Source organism: Mycteria americana, chromosome 6 (genome assembly GCF_035582795.1).
Source record: "Mycteria americana isolate JAX WOST 10 ecotype Jacksonville Zoo and Gardens chromosome 6, USCA_MyAme_1.0, whole genome shotgun sequence".
In the NCBI taxonomy this organism is placed as follows: Eukaryota; Metazoa; Chordata; class Aves; order Ciconiiformes; family Ciconiidae; genus Mycteria; species Mycteria americana.
In genome coordinates, this window is record NC_134370.1 from 19,843,733 (window position 1) to 19,858,627 (window position 14,895).

At 42.7% G+C, this 14,895-nt stretch overlaps 1 protein-coding gene across 3 annotated transcripts in view; it reads right to left on the bottom strand.

The window, feature by feature from the left end:
- The window catches only part of HECTD2 (HECT domain E3 ubiquitin protein ligase 2), a 41,384-nt gene extending 30,280 nt beyond the window's left edge, over positions 1-11,104 (bottom strand). For 2 of the 3 annotated variants that reach the window (XM_075504850.1, XM_075504849.1), the window contains exons 1-2: positions 10,811-11,104; positions 5,364-5,493 (exon numbers count right to left, since the gene is read on the bottom strand). In XM_075504850.1, the coding sequence (XP_075360965.1) occupies positions 5,364-5,493; positions 10,811-11,032 (352 nt within the window). In that variant the 5' untranslated portion in view covers positions 11,033-11,104. Of the gene's footprint in view, positions 1-3,415; positions 3,507-5,363; positions 5,494-10,810 lie in introns of those variants that run through there. The other variant, XM_075504851.1, reaches the window with a different exon arrangement.
- Between the last annotated feature and the right edge of the window lie 3,791 nt (positions 11,105-14,895).

The window sequence follows — 14,895 nt, forward strand, 5'->3', positions numbered from 1 at the left end:
ATTTTCATTCAATCTATTTGTAGCTGTAGACGCTCAACCTTCTGAACATTAAGCCAAGTGCCTTCTAAAGTCAGATGCATAAAGAAAGTGCCTATTCTGAACATCACATCTACATGAACCTATGAGGAACTCAGGCTAAGCAGGTTAAAACATAATTAAAAAAAAAAAAAGTCAAAGAATGTCATGGAATTACAGAGTTACCCAGGGTGATGCTGTTATATTTGCTCTTTGAAAGACAAACCGAGCAGTACGTGACTGGTAGCTATTAGTCACAAATAGTAGTGTTGTCCACTATTGTATTTACAATATATATCATAATATACAAACTGTAACACTGGTGTTCCCTACACCTAAGAAAAATCTCAAGCAGAACCATACCAAAGTCCAACTATTTTCTGACATACAAGGACAAGTCTTCAGTCAGTTTTTCTACACTGTGATATATAATTTTAGCTAGAGCTGACTGTGCATCATCTACAGCCTCCTAAAAGAACCTATCCAATAAATTAAATGGGAAATCCAAGTTTTCTGTCTTGCAGAGAATTACTGTTGAAATGGTAGCATCTTTAAACATTTCTTCTCAATAAATTTGGCTGCCTATTCTAAGTCCAAATAGCAGTGCTTTAACAAGGTCTTTCTATTCTACTCCTTCATATTTGATCTGAGAACATTGTATAGGGTTTATGTGGCAAGGTTTTGGCAGAAGGGGGGCTGCAGGGGTGGCCTCTGTGAGAGGAGAGATGGGGCTGCCTCTATGTCAGATGCAGCCAGCTCCAAAACAGACCCATTGCTGGCCAAAGCTGAGCCCATCAGTGATGCTGGTAGCACCTCTGTGATAAAATATTTAAGAAAGGGTAAAAAACACTGCACAGCAGCTGAGAGAGGAGGGATTAAAAAGAAAAGAGAGAAACCACCCTGCAGGCACCCAGGTCAGCGGAGAAGGAGGGGAGGAGGTGCTCCAGGCACCAGAGCAGAGATTCCCCTGCAGCCTGTGGAGAAGGCCATGGTGAAGCAGGTTGTCCCCCTGCAGCCCATGGAGGACCACAGTGGAGCAGATATCCACCTGCAGCCCATGAAGAGCCCATGCCTGAGCAGGCTGCTGGCAGGAACTGTGGCCCATGGGGGACCCACACTGAACAGTCTGTTCCTAAAGGACTGTACCCTATGGAAAGGGCCCACATTGGAGCAGTCCTTGAAGGACTGCAACTCATGGAAAGGACCCATGCTGGAGAAGTTTGTGAAAGAGTGTATCCCGTGGGAGAGACCCCATGCTGGAGCGGGGGGACAGCGTGAAAAGGACGAGTAGCAGAGATGAAGTTTTATGAGCCGACTGCAACCCCCATTCCTCACCCCCCTGTGTCACTTAGGGGAAAGGAGGTAGAAGAGTGGGGAAAGAATGAGTGAAGTTGAGCCTGGGAGGAAGGGGGGGCAGGGGGAAGGTGTTTTGAGTTTTGCTTTTGTTTATCTGGCAATAAATTAATATCCTCAAGACAAGTCTGTTTTGCCTGTAACAGTAATTGGAAAGTGGAGTCCCTGTCTTTATCTCAACCCATGAGCTGTTTCTTCTTATTTTCTCCCCATGTCCTGTTGAGGAGGGGGAGTGATAGAGCAGCTTGGTGGACGTCTGGCAGCCAGCCAAGGTAAACCCACCAAAACCGTAAAAAAAAAAAGCAGTATACACAAACATCCGTTTTACTGACAGTGTCTTCTCAAATATCCTTAAAATGCTTTTTTAGTCCGATTTATACTGTACATTTTTAAAAGCATTTATATGAATTATGATGCATGTTTGGGATAGACAACACTGTATAAAATAAAAGTGTCCTCAAAAGTCAAACATATTAAACCAAAATCCTCTATGAATTGTCTGAGAACCCTCTAAGCCTTTTCACTACCATTCCAAGAGTTGTTTTTTAAAATTAACTAAACATCAAAGTAGTATCACTACTCCACTCCCTACTCCATTTATCACAGCAGGGAAACAGTTGCTAACAAAATCCCCAAAACCCAAAGGCAGATTCTTTTCACTCATGCTAATGACAGAGACACTGTCATTGTGACTTAACTCAGCCACCATTCATCAGACGATAACAGATCAGAGCTGCCCTCAATCCCCTGAGTATGGCATCAATTATAGATACGGAACCTTGCCCACTCTCACAGCTGGAATTTAAAGCTATTTAAAGAGAAGAGTAGTAATTTAAAAAACAAAGTGGACACATAGATACTAAATTAATTCAAGCCAAGGTGCCAAACAATCCTGCCATGCAAGTGCTCTGCTATTGCACATCATTCTCTGAAAGCAGGATGGACTCACCTCAAAGAAACTAAGACTATGTCTTATTTTTATACTCTGAGAAGGACAAGTAATTTTAATGTAGCTCTCATTCTGTCTTCTCAATTTTAAATGGATTAAACATTGAATTATAACCAGCTGAATACACTGAAATGAGGAAAATACTCTCTCCACATCTGCAGAAGAGACAGCTGGTGACAGAAGCTGTTTCTCATTTCAGTAAATTGAGGCTGCAGGTGCTAAGCTGGTAACTTGCACCCTGTCAGTGATGCAATTTTCTCTGAAATACATGCAGCTTAAATTAGATATACTAAATCTGAGTTTTAATAATATGTTTAATAAATATTGTCAACTTCAGTATGTTTTGCCATAATTCAAGTTTATTTGTAAATAGATTTATTTGCTCATACTACAAGGAAATTTAGGGTGAATGAATTTAGAACAGCAGTTATTTTCACGGTGACCAACACAGCTACTGGCAGATGAAAATTTTCAAAGTAGGTAAAGCAAACAAATCTTACTTGTATTTGTAACATTATAAAAGAACTAGAACAATCTAGTTCCTATATAGATTTCATACCACATCATTGCTGCATTAGAAGACCTGTTATATAAATTCAACCTCTGTGGCAGCTATATAGCAAACAAACCACCCTAGCTTACATGCTGTATTTACCAGCATTACCTTTTCCACGCTTTTGTTTTTCAATGAAATTAACATTCTTTGAACTCAAGCCTAAAGTGTTACCAGTATATGTACATATATATACACATATTCAGAGAGATAGCACATGTACAGATAAACTGAAAAAAACCCAACCCACCAACCAAGCATCATTCCTGAATTCCAGAATAACAAAAGAAGCATTTTTAACTGAGAAGTTTGTTTCAATTACTATTTTTTCCACAGAATACACATACCTTCTCAAAAAATTTTGAGTGCACCTTGGACTGTTAGTAAAAATAATCTGTTTTTATATAGGCAGGTTACCCTGATCCTGAAATTACCAGAATATCTGCTCAATTTTACCCATTGAGCTCAATTTCAAGAATATATCCTTGACTATAATAAATATTGCCATGCATTAGTGTGGTGAAAATCAACAACTAAGTACTTACAAGGCAGTAATGACAACTGGGACAGTATCATGTGCAGCAAGAACTGAAGGCACTTCAAGAGAGAGGTGTTTAGAGTTTACCATTCTTGTCAGGTACAAAAAAAAAAGGGGGGGGGAGGGCAGATTTCTTCTGTCACTAAACAGAAGTGAAATGAATTCTGCAAAAGGGTATGTATTTTTCACATTGCTTGGCCCAATACTAGATTTAATTTTACTTTTTCCTAAATTTTATTAAGCATCAGGCTTTCATATCATAACATAAGATTGTATTACACAACTATTCAGAAAGAAGCCGGACAGGAAACAATTAAGGCTTAAATAATGAAAGACAGTAGCTTGGAGTCTACGAATCAACTGCATGCGTGTTTCTATCAAAAAGGCTAGCAGCTAAGTAGTTAATATTGACAAGAGGTCACTTCTAGCTTCTTGGGAAAATAATGTTATCCAAGAAAAGCAAAACATTTTATTTCTCTGAGGACTTTCAGATTCCAACAATATTGCAATTGTTTACATGCAATTCACATATGAAGACTTTTCTTTAAAAATATACAGGTGAGAGCAATGGCCACCTGAAGGTTGTTCTTCCAGCTTTGTTAGCTCGACCTCACAGCACTTTGTAAGAATCAGCAGAGCTCTGACCTGCTTTGCAGCATCTTCTTTTTGCCTTACCCCAAGTATTGCCCTCAAGAACACCACTTCTACCTTAACATTGGTAAGTTATGCAGCAGCAAGAGAATTCCTCACTGGCCATCTCCAGCCACCTTGGCTTCCTTTGTGTAGTACAAAGTGACTTGAGCAACGTACAAAATCCTGTCTGAGCTGTCATTTACATGTAATTGCCTTTTGTGTTTCAGTGATTGCCTTTTTTTTTTTTTAAGTAGAAAGCACCTCCTTACTCCATAACAAAAATTGCTTAAAACCAAACCAAACAAACATCTTGCATTGACTTTTACTTTTGCAGTATAGCTAGCAAGGATACAAAGATTATTTTAGTAAGGATCCAATCCTGCAAGGTATAAGCCACCTTTTTCTGCACAACTTCGAAACTGACAATACCTGTCCATAGTTTTGTTTCAAACTTGCACTACTGACATCTCTGAATTAAAGCAGTCTCTTTCTAGCCTCGAATTCATTGAGTGCTATAAAGACTTAAAGAACCACAGAATAAGGCTGAGAGGGACCTGCTCAGAGGCAAGATCAGTACAAACCTGACAAATACAGCCTGTACAGCCTTTTATCAAAAGCCCCAAATTATTGAAATTCCATATCCTAGCCCCAAAATCTAACAAAAATTTCAGGTCTAACCACAATGTCATCTTATCAGGCTTCACGATTCTAGCCTACCATACTGAATAGACAGCTCCAATTTCTATCTTTTCATCAATTATTGTTACCTCATCATACCACAACAACCTTCCTTCTCACCTTTAAAGCTCTTCAGAACTTACCAAACTTGCCAAAACTCACAATCTTCTTGTGAATTTTATTTTGTCATCACTGGCCTTCACCTTCACTGAAAAACAGAAACTCTCAGCAACTGTCTCCATTCAAAGCTCTATGCTTGCCTCATCCCTGCCATCCTTCAGATGGCGACAAAAAAATCTTCTCCACAAAGTTCTGACACAATTTCTAGAGAAACTGCCGTCTGACTGCAGTTAGACAAACAGTATCTGCAGATGGACTGCTGAATCTGTAACTTTCTTTAAAACTTCAGATGATTATTTCATCCTCCAGGTCCATTTGTTTTTCTTATCCAACTTGTTTTGACATAACCTCTACAGAGGATGGACTATCATATATATCACTGCCTGTACAATGTACAGCACAGCACAATTTAATGAAATCTAGATTTCTAGATTTTCTGGCACTACCACAATACAAATATTGGCAGAACACCGAGCACCTTCTTAAATTGGTAACTAAGTAACACAGGGCTTTTATTCTCTTACCATTTTTGATGTTGGGTATAACAAGTTGCGTAGGTGAATTTCTGTTTCCGATGCCTTCTTTCTTTTGGTTGATACTTGTGATGAAATTGCTGAAAGTGGAAAACTGATTTTTGGCTCCTCTCTCCAACCCCTGTAATTAAGATGACAGCATGCTATAAAGGGCTAATACATTACTGCGAGAGTAATCTTACCCATGAGGCGTTACAGAGAATACTTAAATATCTTGTACCTTGAAATCAGATTGGTAATACCTAAATAAGAGAAACAATGATTCTGCAAGTTTGTTTCAAACTGAATCAGGAGAGATACCATAAAATTCCTTTCTATTTCATTCAAAAACTCAAGTATTACTTTGCAGGATATGAAGATATCCTTGGATTACTGTGAGGAAAACACAATACGATTAGAATGCTTTCAACAATATTCTAACTTTCTGTATCCTCATTTCTAACTATTTTTATATTCCTCACTACATCCAGCTCAGTTTAAACTGATAAAAGTGTCACATATTCCTTTTTCCAAATAACCCTCATATACTGAAGTAGTTTAGACAAGCTTCCCAAGACTTGAGATATGGGGTCAAAAATTCTATGTGAGCTAACTGGCTGATAAAATTTAAATACTGGCTATCTGGGTAAAAACCCCAATGACTCAAAATTGTCAGCATCAGCTGCCACTGAAGAAAGGCTAGCCAACAAACTTTTGTTAACACCATGTTAAAACAACCTGCTTGAGTACCTGTATGTGCTGCCACCAAGGAGTCCACACAAGCCTTTGCTAAGAAATGTTGAGTGCTAATGTGTTTTAACAGTGAACAGAAGTGAAATCACAGAACAGACTTCCAAAGGATTGTGCCAATCAGTCTGTTTGACACTGAGTGCTATTACATATAGTTATTTACTCTGGAGAATTTGCAAAGCATAAGTGGGTTAAGGGGCTTGCCCAAGATGACAGAAGTTGCATGATAGAGATTTTAATTTCCATCTCTCAGCTTCAAGTCATCAGCTGGTATCAGGCAAAGCTAGATCAACTAAAAAATATACACACTCTCCCCTGCACATCATGATTTTCAGCCTCATATTAACCTAAAGATTCCTTTACTTGATGTCTGGTATCTGCACTCTCAGAAAAAAATGTTTTCACGCAAATCAAAACTGTAATTCCCCAAACAAGAACAAAAACTCTAGAATAATTAATGTAATATCCTATAAATTTTTTTAAACCCATACATTTCTCTTTCCCCTTAAGAGTAGTAAATTTGGACTACGACATGCAGCCAGAGTTCTGAGGAAAGCACTTCACTTCCACCACAACATCCTGAAATACCACCAGGAGGGTAATAACACAGCCCATAAACCTGCCATGGTGCAGTGTATGCAAGCTGGTATACTGCCAGGAATTTTAAATAACTGTGGCACAAACAGCCATTTTTCCATGGCTTATAACTCAGCAAATTATAAATTTGAACAATCAGCAGGACTTCTGGCTTTAAAAATACCAAGTTTCAATTTCTAGCTCCAAATTCCTTGTATGCAACAAACATTCAAAAATAAAATGTAATTACCACTATAATTTTCACATTAACTTTTTATTTTATTCTATAACCTTTGAAATATCATTAAGATGCTTCTTAAAAATCACCTGGCACATGACTGGAGAAAAACAGACCCTGAACAAACACAGCAAGACATAATTGACTGAAAAAGGACTTTTTAACCTCAGATCTGGATTTGCTTATCTGCTGTGTCACAAAATGTATGCTCTAGGTAGAAAACCTCTGGAGCTTGGACTAGTCTAATTATGATCAATATGGAATAGATATCATAGATAATTGAGAAGAGGAGCTTTTAAGAAACAGACTATTGTGACAGCCTTTTTGACTGACTCAGCTTTCTAGGTTTTACTCCAGCCATACCACTGAAATAGTATAGTTGAACAGTTTAAAGAGGTTCTTCTTAATGCCACCTTCCTCAGCAGCGCTCAGAAAGAACAAAAATTGCACATGCTATTTAACTCCATAATCCTGCTCCAAGTGCAGTTCCAACAATATTAAACAAACGTATGGACAAAGGCTTTACTGGAAAGCCCTGGAGGAATACTGGGAAACTACATGCTCATTAACAAGGATCTCTGACATCTCCTGGGAGAGTAATCTAGGACAAGTGTACAGCACCCTGTCATACTTAAAAGATTTTGTAGGAGGTCAGTGAGCCTCTAGAGCTTAAGACTCTACACGTATACTGCCATCAGAAAACTGAACCCCCACATAAAGAATGAGTATGCTTAGAGGGAGTAGGTGGATCAAAGTAATCTTTAATCCTCTTTTTTAAGAGCATATTAATAACTCACAACCCTGCTGGCTTCTTAGTGGAAGTTTTCCAAAGCATTAAGCTCTCCATAAGACTGGAGAGGTACTAGCATTATACTTTATAAATTTATGTTTTTCATTATTGAAGTTAAATTAGATGGTGAAAATAAGTCAAACTGTTTGCAAAGAGCACATACAGAGTGCTTTCTGGGAAGAGGCAAAAGACCATCTAGAAGAGTTTCTTGAGAATCCTACTCTTTAGCCCTAACATAACTCACTCAAGACCCATATATACATGGCAAGCAAAGGCCAGTGAGGAGTAAAAGGTTTTTTTCCCTGTGCAAGAAGACATGGAGGACACTCAGGTTAGAGGCAGCTGTCAATGCAACAGCCTGCACAAGAAGTAGGATTTTCCCTTCCATTCGTATCTTGAAAGGTATAACATAGGACTGGTTTAGTTTTATGGAAGCCTCTACTTGTTCCTGCTTACGAGGGGGCAAGTTATTTAGCTTCCCACAAGTTTCTTTTCAGAAAAGGAACACTGACCTCCAAACCATCACCCCTTATGCATTATTTCTAATCACCACTTGGCCCATAAGAAAAGCCTGAACTCCTTGCAGGATCATGTTAATCTATTCATGCACTAATTTAATCTCCACAACTTTCCTTAGAAATAAAAGCCAAAAAAATAAAAATTAACCATTCTTCCACAATTCTGCATGGCCCTTGGCTAGAAAAAGCCACAATATGAATGACAATAGCAATAGTCACATAATCCCTTTATTCCAACTTGCAGCCAGCTTAAACTCCAGAGAGACATCTTTCACACACATGCTCTTCTGAGAAAAAGGATACCATGGTTATCTATTGACTTACTAAAATTCCAACCTTTTCCACAGCTATTGCGGAGAATGGAAACTGTTTAAAGGATGTGTCACACCTTCACGTTGCCTTCGAGGAAGCTCTAGTCATGCCACATCAGTTGCACAAGTCTATGGTGGGTGGGTCTTTAGTGCATTGAAGAAAATGTCAATTACACAAAATCTGGGGAGAGGTTCTGAGACAAGAATAACTGAGGCTCACTTCATATAGAGACAAGGTATAGTATCTATATCACCATAGTCATCATTATATGATGACTATAAATGTAGAAATAATAGGCAAAGAGAATAGGAAAATTAAGGTCATCTGGAGTATCGCTGTATTTGTACCAGGCATGTATTTTTAAAGGAAGGGAATTTTAATGGGGAAAAAAAAAAACATAAATAAGCAAAGATTATTTTTTTTTTCAAAGACAATAATTTCCCGCTTTTGTCATCACATTACAAACTTTTCCCCAGTTTAATGAGAAGGAAGCTGAGAACATATTTCTCTCTTTAAAAGTGTTTGAGAGGATTTGATTAAGTAACACTCATTTTTTGATGTTCAATCAGAACTTTTAATAAAAGAACTTGTATTAAAATCATGTTATATATGACGAATCTCACAATGTACTTCATGAAGCCCTGGAATTAGATGTGTAGGTTGGTCAGAACTAGGGCTTAGCAGACCAACAGTCCAATACCTTTTTTACAGCAACTCATAAAGGTCTTGCAAAAGCATACCTGCACTCCCTATTTGATACATTTGGATCAAAAACTGCATTCTGTTACAAAGAGAGATTTCCATAGCCCTGGATTTCTCTATTACATCTGTCCACAAAACTCTCCCTCTGTAACATACTATTAAAATTCGTATGCAGCTCTTTGTAACTTCAAAATCCCACACGCATTTGACAAGCAATCACACCTAGCCAGATCTGAGCTCCTCTGTAGCAGGGCAACTTAGACAACTTATGCCTGCAGGCAACAGTTCAGAGGTACATGAAGGATGTCCAGCTACAGACAAGTTCTCCTGGTTCTTTAAGGCAGTGGGAATTCTACACAGCTGCCCAGTTGCACATGTTTCTCATTAGCTGAGCTAAGCCCGACACATTTTAGACCAGAACTTGTATCTTTATTCTAAGGGACTGGCATTTGCCGTTCAAAGTCTGAAGTGGAGATTTTCAGATAAATCCTGGGCACTTGCCCATTACAGACTTCTCCCAGCAAATCTGTATTTGAATCACAGGAACAAACACATTCTTCCACATTCACACAGATCATTCACACAGATTTGCAAAGCTGAAAGTCTTTCAGAAGACTGGAATGTTGTAGGCAAAACACAAAATTGGCAGAATTGCTCTGAGGAGTTTGCAGTTTGCCTATGATTACTTCATTTAACATTACAATTATTTCACGACAGTCATAAACATTAGGTGCTCAATCTTTTAAACTCAAATTATGTAAAATGATAATTTCTAGTAAATCAGATACTTATCAGAACTGTTGAATTAAAACCTCATAACTGTATTACTACAGAATTGGTAAAATTTTTGCTGTTGTTGGACTGAAGTAAGTTACAGCAAGCTTTAACGTTGAGCTATGCAAGATATTCAACTCATGCCAGGAAAATTTTATGTTTTGTAATATGGTATGGTCAGCAGAAAGAAAATCATAACTCCAGCAAAATTAAAAATCTCAAACGAGGTTTCTGAAATGAAATGATTCTGGCAAATATCCCTCTCAGTTTTTTAACCGTGTTAACTCATTCATCCATTATCGAAATGTTTTGTCATTTTTGCTTCAGCACAATGTAAAAACCGGAAAAGACCTTTTAAGAAAAAGTTAAAAATACAAAAGTATTTTCCACCTAGCTCTCTTGCTATTAAGCGTATTAAGAGCTGAAACCCTCCACCCCCGAAAATCCTTAACGAACATTCACAATGCTGCAAACCCTCAGTCATGACTAACCCAAAAGAGCAGATCGTTGTAAAATGTTAAAGAACTATAAGTAGATGGAGAATTTATAGCTTCATTATGTCACCGCTTACAGATGCACTTGTTATTTTTAAGAAACTTGAATGAAAGCCTCTCAACGGAAAAGAACATGAAAGAAAATGAACATGATGCTCCCCCACCACCACGAATAAAGCGGCAAACAGAGCAAATGACAGCGGGGACCGCAAGGACGATCCCGCTCCCCGGGGCCGGGGCCCGGCGGGCGGCAGCCCGGGCGCTGACGGGTCGCTCGGCCCCGCCGGGGACCGCAGGAGACCTACCCCGGCTGCCGCGCTGGATGCCGACGGGATGGGCGGCAGTTTCTCTCGCTCCTTTTCTTTCTCCCCTTCTTCCTCCTCTTCTTCCTCATCCTCGCCGCCCTCCTCGGCTGACGGGGACGCCGCGCTGCCCTGGTTCAGCTCCGCGCCCGGCGGGAGCCCCGCGCCGGGGCCGGGGGGGAGGTCGGCGGCAGCCGTGGCCGCCGGCGGGCTCTGCAGCGACATGGCCCCACTCCCGGCCGCCCCGCGCCTCTCTCCTCACGGCAGCCCCTCAGCCCCCGCCGGCACCCGAGCCCCCGCGCCCTCTTCTTCTCCTCCCTCCCGCCGCCCCCGAGCAGCCGCCGCGGGCACTCCCGGCGCCACCGCTCCGCTCCGCGCGGGGCCGCCGCGACAATGCAGCAGCCGGGCTGCTCCCGGGCGCTCAGACACCCCCGCACGGCGGGGCGGAGCGCGGCCCTGCCGCCTCCGCCGCGGCCCCGGCGAGGAGGGGGAGTGCGGGACGCAGCGGAGCGGAGCCTGCCGGCGCCGCCGGACCCCCTGCCCTGGCGCCCCCTCGGCCACCGCGCCACCTACAGACCGCGGGCAGGAAGAGGGCCCGCGGCCGCCATGTTGTTTATAGGCGGCTCATAGAAACGCGCTTGGCGATCGGGGGCGCCGCGCGGGGGCACCGGAGGACACGGCTACGGAAACTCCGTAGCGCAGGAAAAGCCGCGGTGCCGGCCGGGCGGCGCCGGGCGTACGGGAATCGGGGCTGTGCCCCGCGCTCTGCGCAGCCGCGCCGGGGAGGGGCGAGCGCTGCGCCGGCAGCCGCGCCCTCGCCGGGGCTTCGCTCGCCGGGGCGGGGGTGGGGAGCACCGCCGGGCCCCGGGGGTGGCGGGGAGCCCTGAGCGCCCATCTCTCGCCCGTCCTCCGCACTCCCGTGAAGCGATGCTTCCGCCGGCCGGGGCCTCCCGCGTCCCCCGCCAGCGGGGAGCCGCCTCCTGCCGGGCCGCGGGGGGCAGGCCGGGCCGGGCCGGGCCGCGCCGGGGGAATGGCAACGAGTAAACACACGAGTAGTAAATGTCAAACTGCGGCGAAGGGGCCTCGGGGCGGGTGCCGGCACGGCACTCCCGCTCCTCCGTCACACCTGGCCGGTGTTGCGCATTGCACCGCTGGCAGGGACTGTGCTGTTAGCGGCACCTCTCGGACCGCCCTGTCACCTCGTGGTCCCTTCGTCACGGCTTCAGGTCACGCTAACGAGGCAAACACGGAACTGAAGTGTAAAGCTTAGTCCTGTCGCTTTCACTGGCAAAGGCAGAGCGGTGCCAGGGCCTGGGCGATGGCAGGTCTTGGCCCTGCGTTTGGACACGTCTCGGGAAGCCTGAGGTCATAACCTGCTGTCAGAGCCTCTCTGCGGTAGCCTGGGCTTGCTGAAGCTTTGCTGTAATAATATAAAGAAAAATCATCTTCAGAAGACATGCTATGTTGAACCAGTTGCAATACAACATCTAGAGTAGATGTAATACAGCATTTATCTGTGGGGTACTGAATCATAGAATCACAGGATACTTTGGGTTGGAAGGGACCTTTACAGGTCATCTAGTCCAACCCCCTGCAAGCGCAAGGACATCTTTAACCAGACCAGGTTGCTCACAGCCCCATCCAACCTGACCTTCAATGTTTCCAGGGATGGGGCATCTACCACCTCTCTGGGCAACCTGTTCCAGTGCTTCACCACCCTCATTGTAGAAAATTTCTTTCTTAAATCCAGTCTAAATCTGCCCTCCCTTAGTTTAAAACCATCGTTCCTTGTCCTGTCACCACAGGCCTTTCTAAAAAGTCTGTCCCTGTCTTTCCTATAGGCCCCCTTTAAGGACTGGAAGGCTGCTGTAAGGTCTCCCCACAGCCTTCTCTTCTCCAGGCTGAACAACCCCAACTCTCTCAGCCTGTCCTTGTAGGAGAGGACCTACCACTACTGACCTGCCACTTGGCTTGGTATGCAAAGGTATGGAAGTCCGCCTGCATGCGAGGGGTGCCGTGTTTGTGTATGCTAAGCTACATAAAATTTAAGCCCTTCAAACCATTAACTGCCAGATGAAACAAGTTGCTTTCAGACCACTCTAATTTTGTGTCTGGAGAAGAGTTCCCCGCCCAGCTCCAGGATCAAAGGAGTGTGAATAGCGTTACAGACCACTTGAAACAAACCTTCAAAATTGTTTTTCAGATGGAGGTAAACCACGTGATAGTTTTTCTCAGCATTGGCATTACACAAGTAGCTCCTGCAGGTTGGAGCTGTGGTAAAGATCTCTGTAAGCTGCATAAAAGCAAGGGCATAATAGGTACTGCAGTGTTAATCTAACACATTGAAAAATGCTTTCCCTTTTTGAAGGAACAGGCAGACCTGGAGTTTATTAGGTTTTATTAAGAAATCACTTTGTCTCCTTACCAAGTTAAATATGAGAGCTGGTTTTCCAAAAAGTTCACTCCTCACTGTGCTTACTTCCCAGTTGCTCTCAGTGGTTTGCATGAATAAGTGGCCTGCTGCACTTAAACAAAGCCCCCCAAACACTCACTCATCTTTTTCTTTTCCATGCCAAGAAATAACATAATGATAGTAATTGCAACAACTTCAGTACAAGCAGCTATACACCCAGTGGCAGTCCCCAACTGGAAGTAATTGGCACAGCTGTTTTGTGGAGCTATGCCAACTTGAAATATGGAAGGATCTGCTCCCTTGAGCCTGCAGAGAGAGATGAAGCAACGGGAAATAGAAATGTAGGAAGGCAAGTATACAAACGAATTCATAATTTTTTTTTCAATTCCATTGAGCTATAAAGGCCTGATTTTCAATAGCTTAAAAAACACTGAAATAGCCTTCTGCCAAGATTATTTCACAAAAAGCTAACGCAACATCAAATACATCAATTTTTACTGTCCATGCTGTCCTGTGCTATGTGAAGGTGAAGTGTTCTGTTGAGCTAAACTAATTCAGGTGAATATTTTGACCCATGACAATTATGAAAATAGGCACAAAAATACTGTTAAAAAATGTCTTCCTATTTTTATAAGAGAGTAAAAGGACCACATACTGAAGGAGAAGCAATCACATTTTCCTACTTCTAACAAAGGTAGCATACATCTAGTGCCTAGGGTTTGTAATAAAAAGTATTTCAATATAATTCATAGATCCACAAGGCAGTCAAGGATGTAACCACACTGGGAAAGGCATGTCTAAACTGGCTTTCAATTTGCTAGCATGGATGGGTGCTAGCTGGGCGCAGCAGTGCTGTATGTAACGAGGTAATGCACGTAAACCCTGCAATCATTTGTTGCCAAAGTGATAAACCAGGGTAGCGGGCAACGGAGCAGTCAGAAAACAGGATAAAGACAGTCTATCTTCTAACAGGCAAGATTTGTGGGATATAAAATGTACAAAATTTTGCAAAACTAAACAGAGGCATGCAACTGCCATTTTACAAGACGTCACGAATTTGTTGGCTAGATGGCCTGGGAGCCTTGACAAAGGGCCATGCACACTCAATGCATTTATTTTGAAAGTGTTTGCAGGCTTTTTGTTTGCAACAAATCATAATATTTCCAGTTCTTTCTTTGAGGCTGATAATGCTTGCCTCGATGGTTGCTTTTCCACCCTCAACTGTTATTATGCTCCCTCCTTTATCCTTCCTAGGACCCTTTCCGTGATTTTTTTAATCTTTTCTGAGCTGCTTAAAACTCTTAAATCACATGGTGCCAGCTACTTTACAGTATTTTTTGGTGAGTGGGGGAAAGGTAAAGGTCAATCAGAAACCGTTGCTCATGCCAAGTACATCCTGCCTGGGCCTACACATCCACCCTGGTTCCTGGACGAGCTTGCAGCCTGCGCTGGACCCCACGCTGGCATGCCACGCTGCTGCCTCCGAGAAGCATACGCACACTGCAGTAACACCCCTGAATGACTACGGGGGGCACAAAGGCAGTACATGACCCTGGACATATTTTCTTGTACTTACGGGAGAACAATCCTGCCTTAGCAGGGTGTCGATCCTTTCAACCAGAAGATGACCTTCTTGACAATTTATTTTAAAATTGTTCACAAATAGATTTCTTCT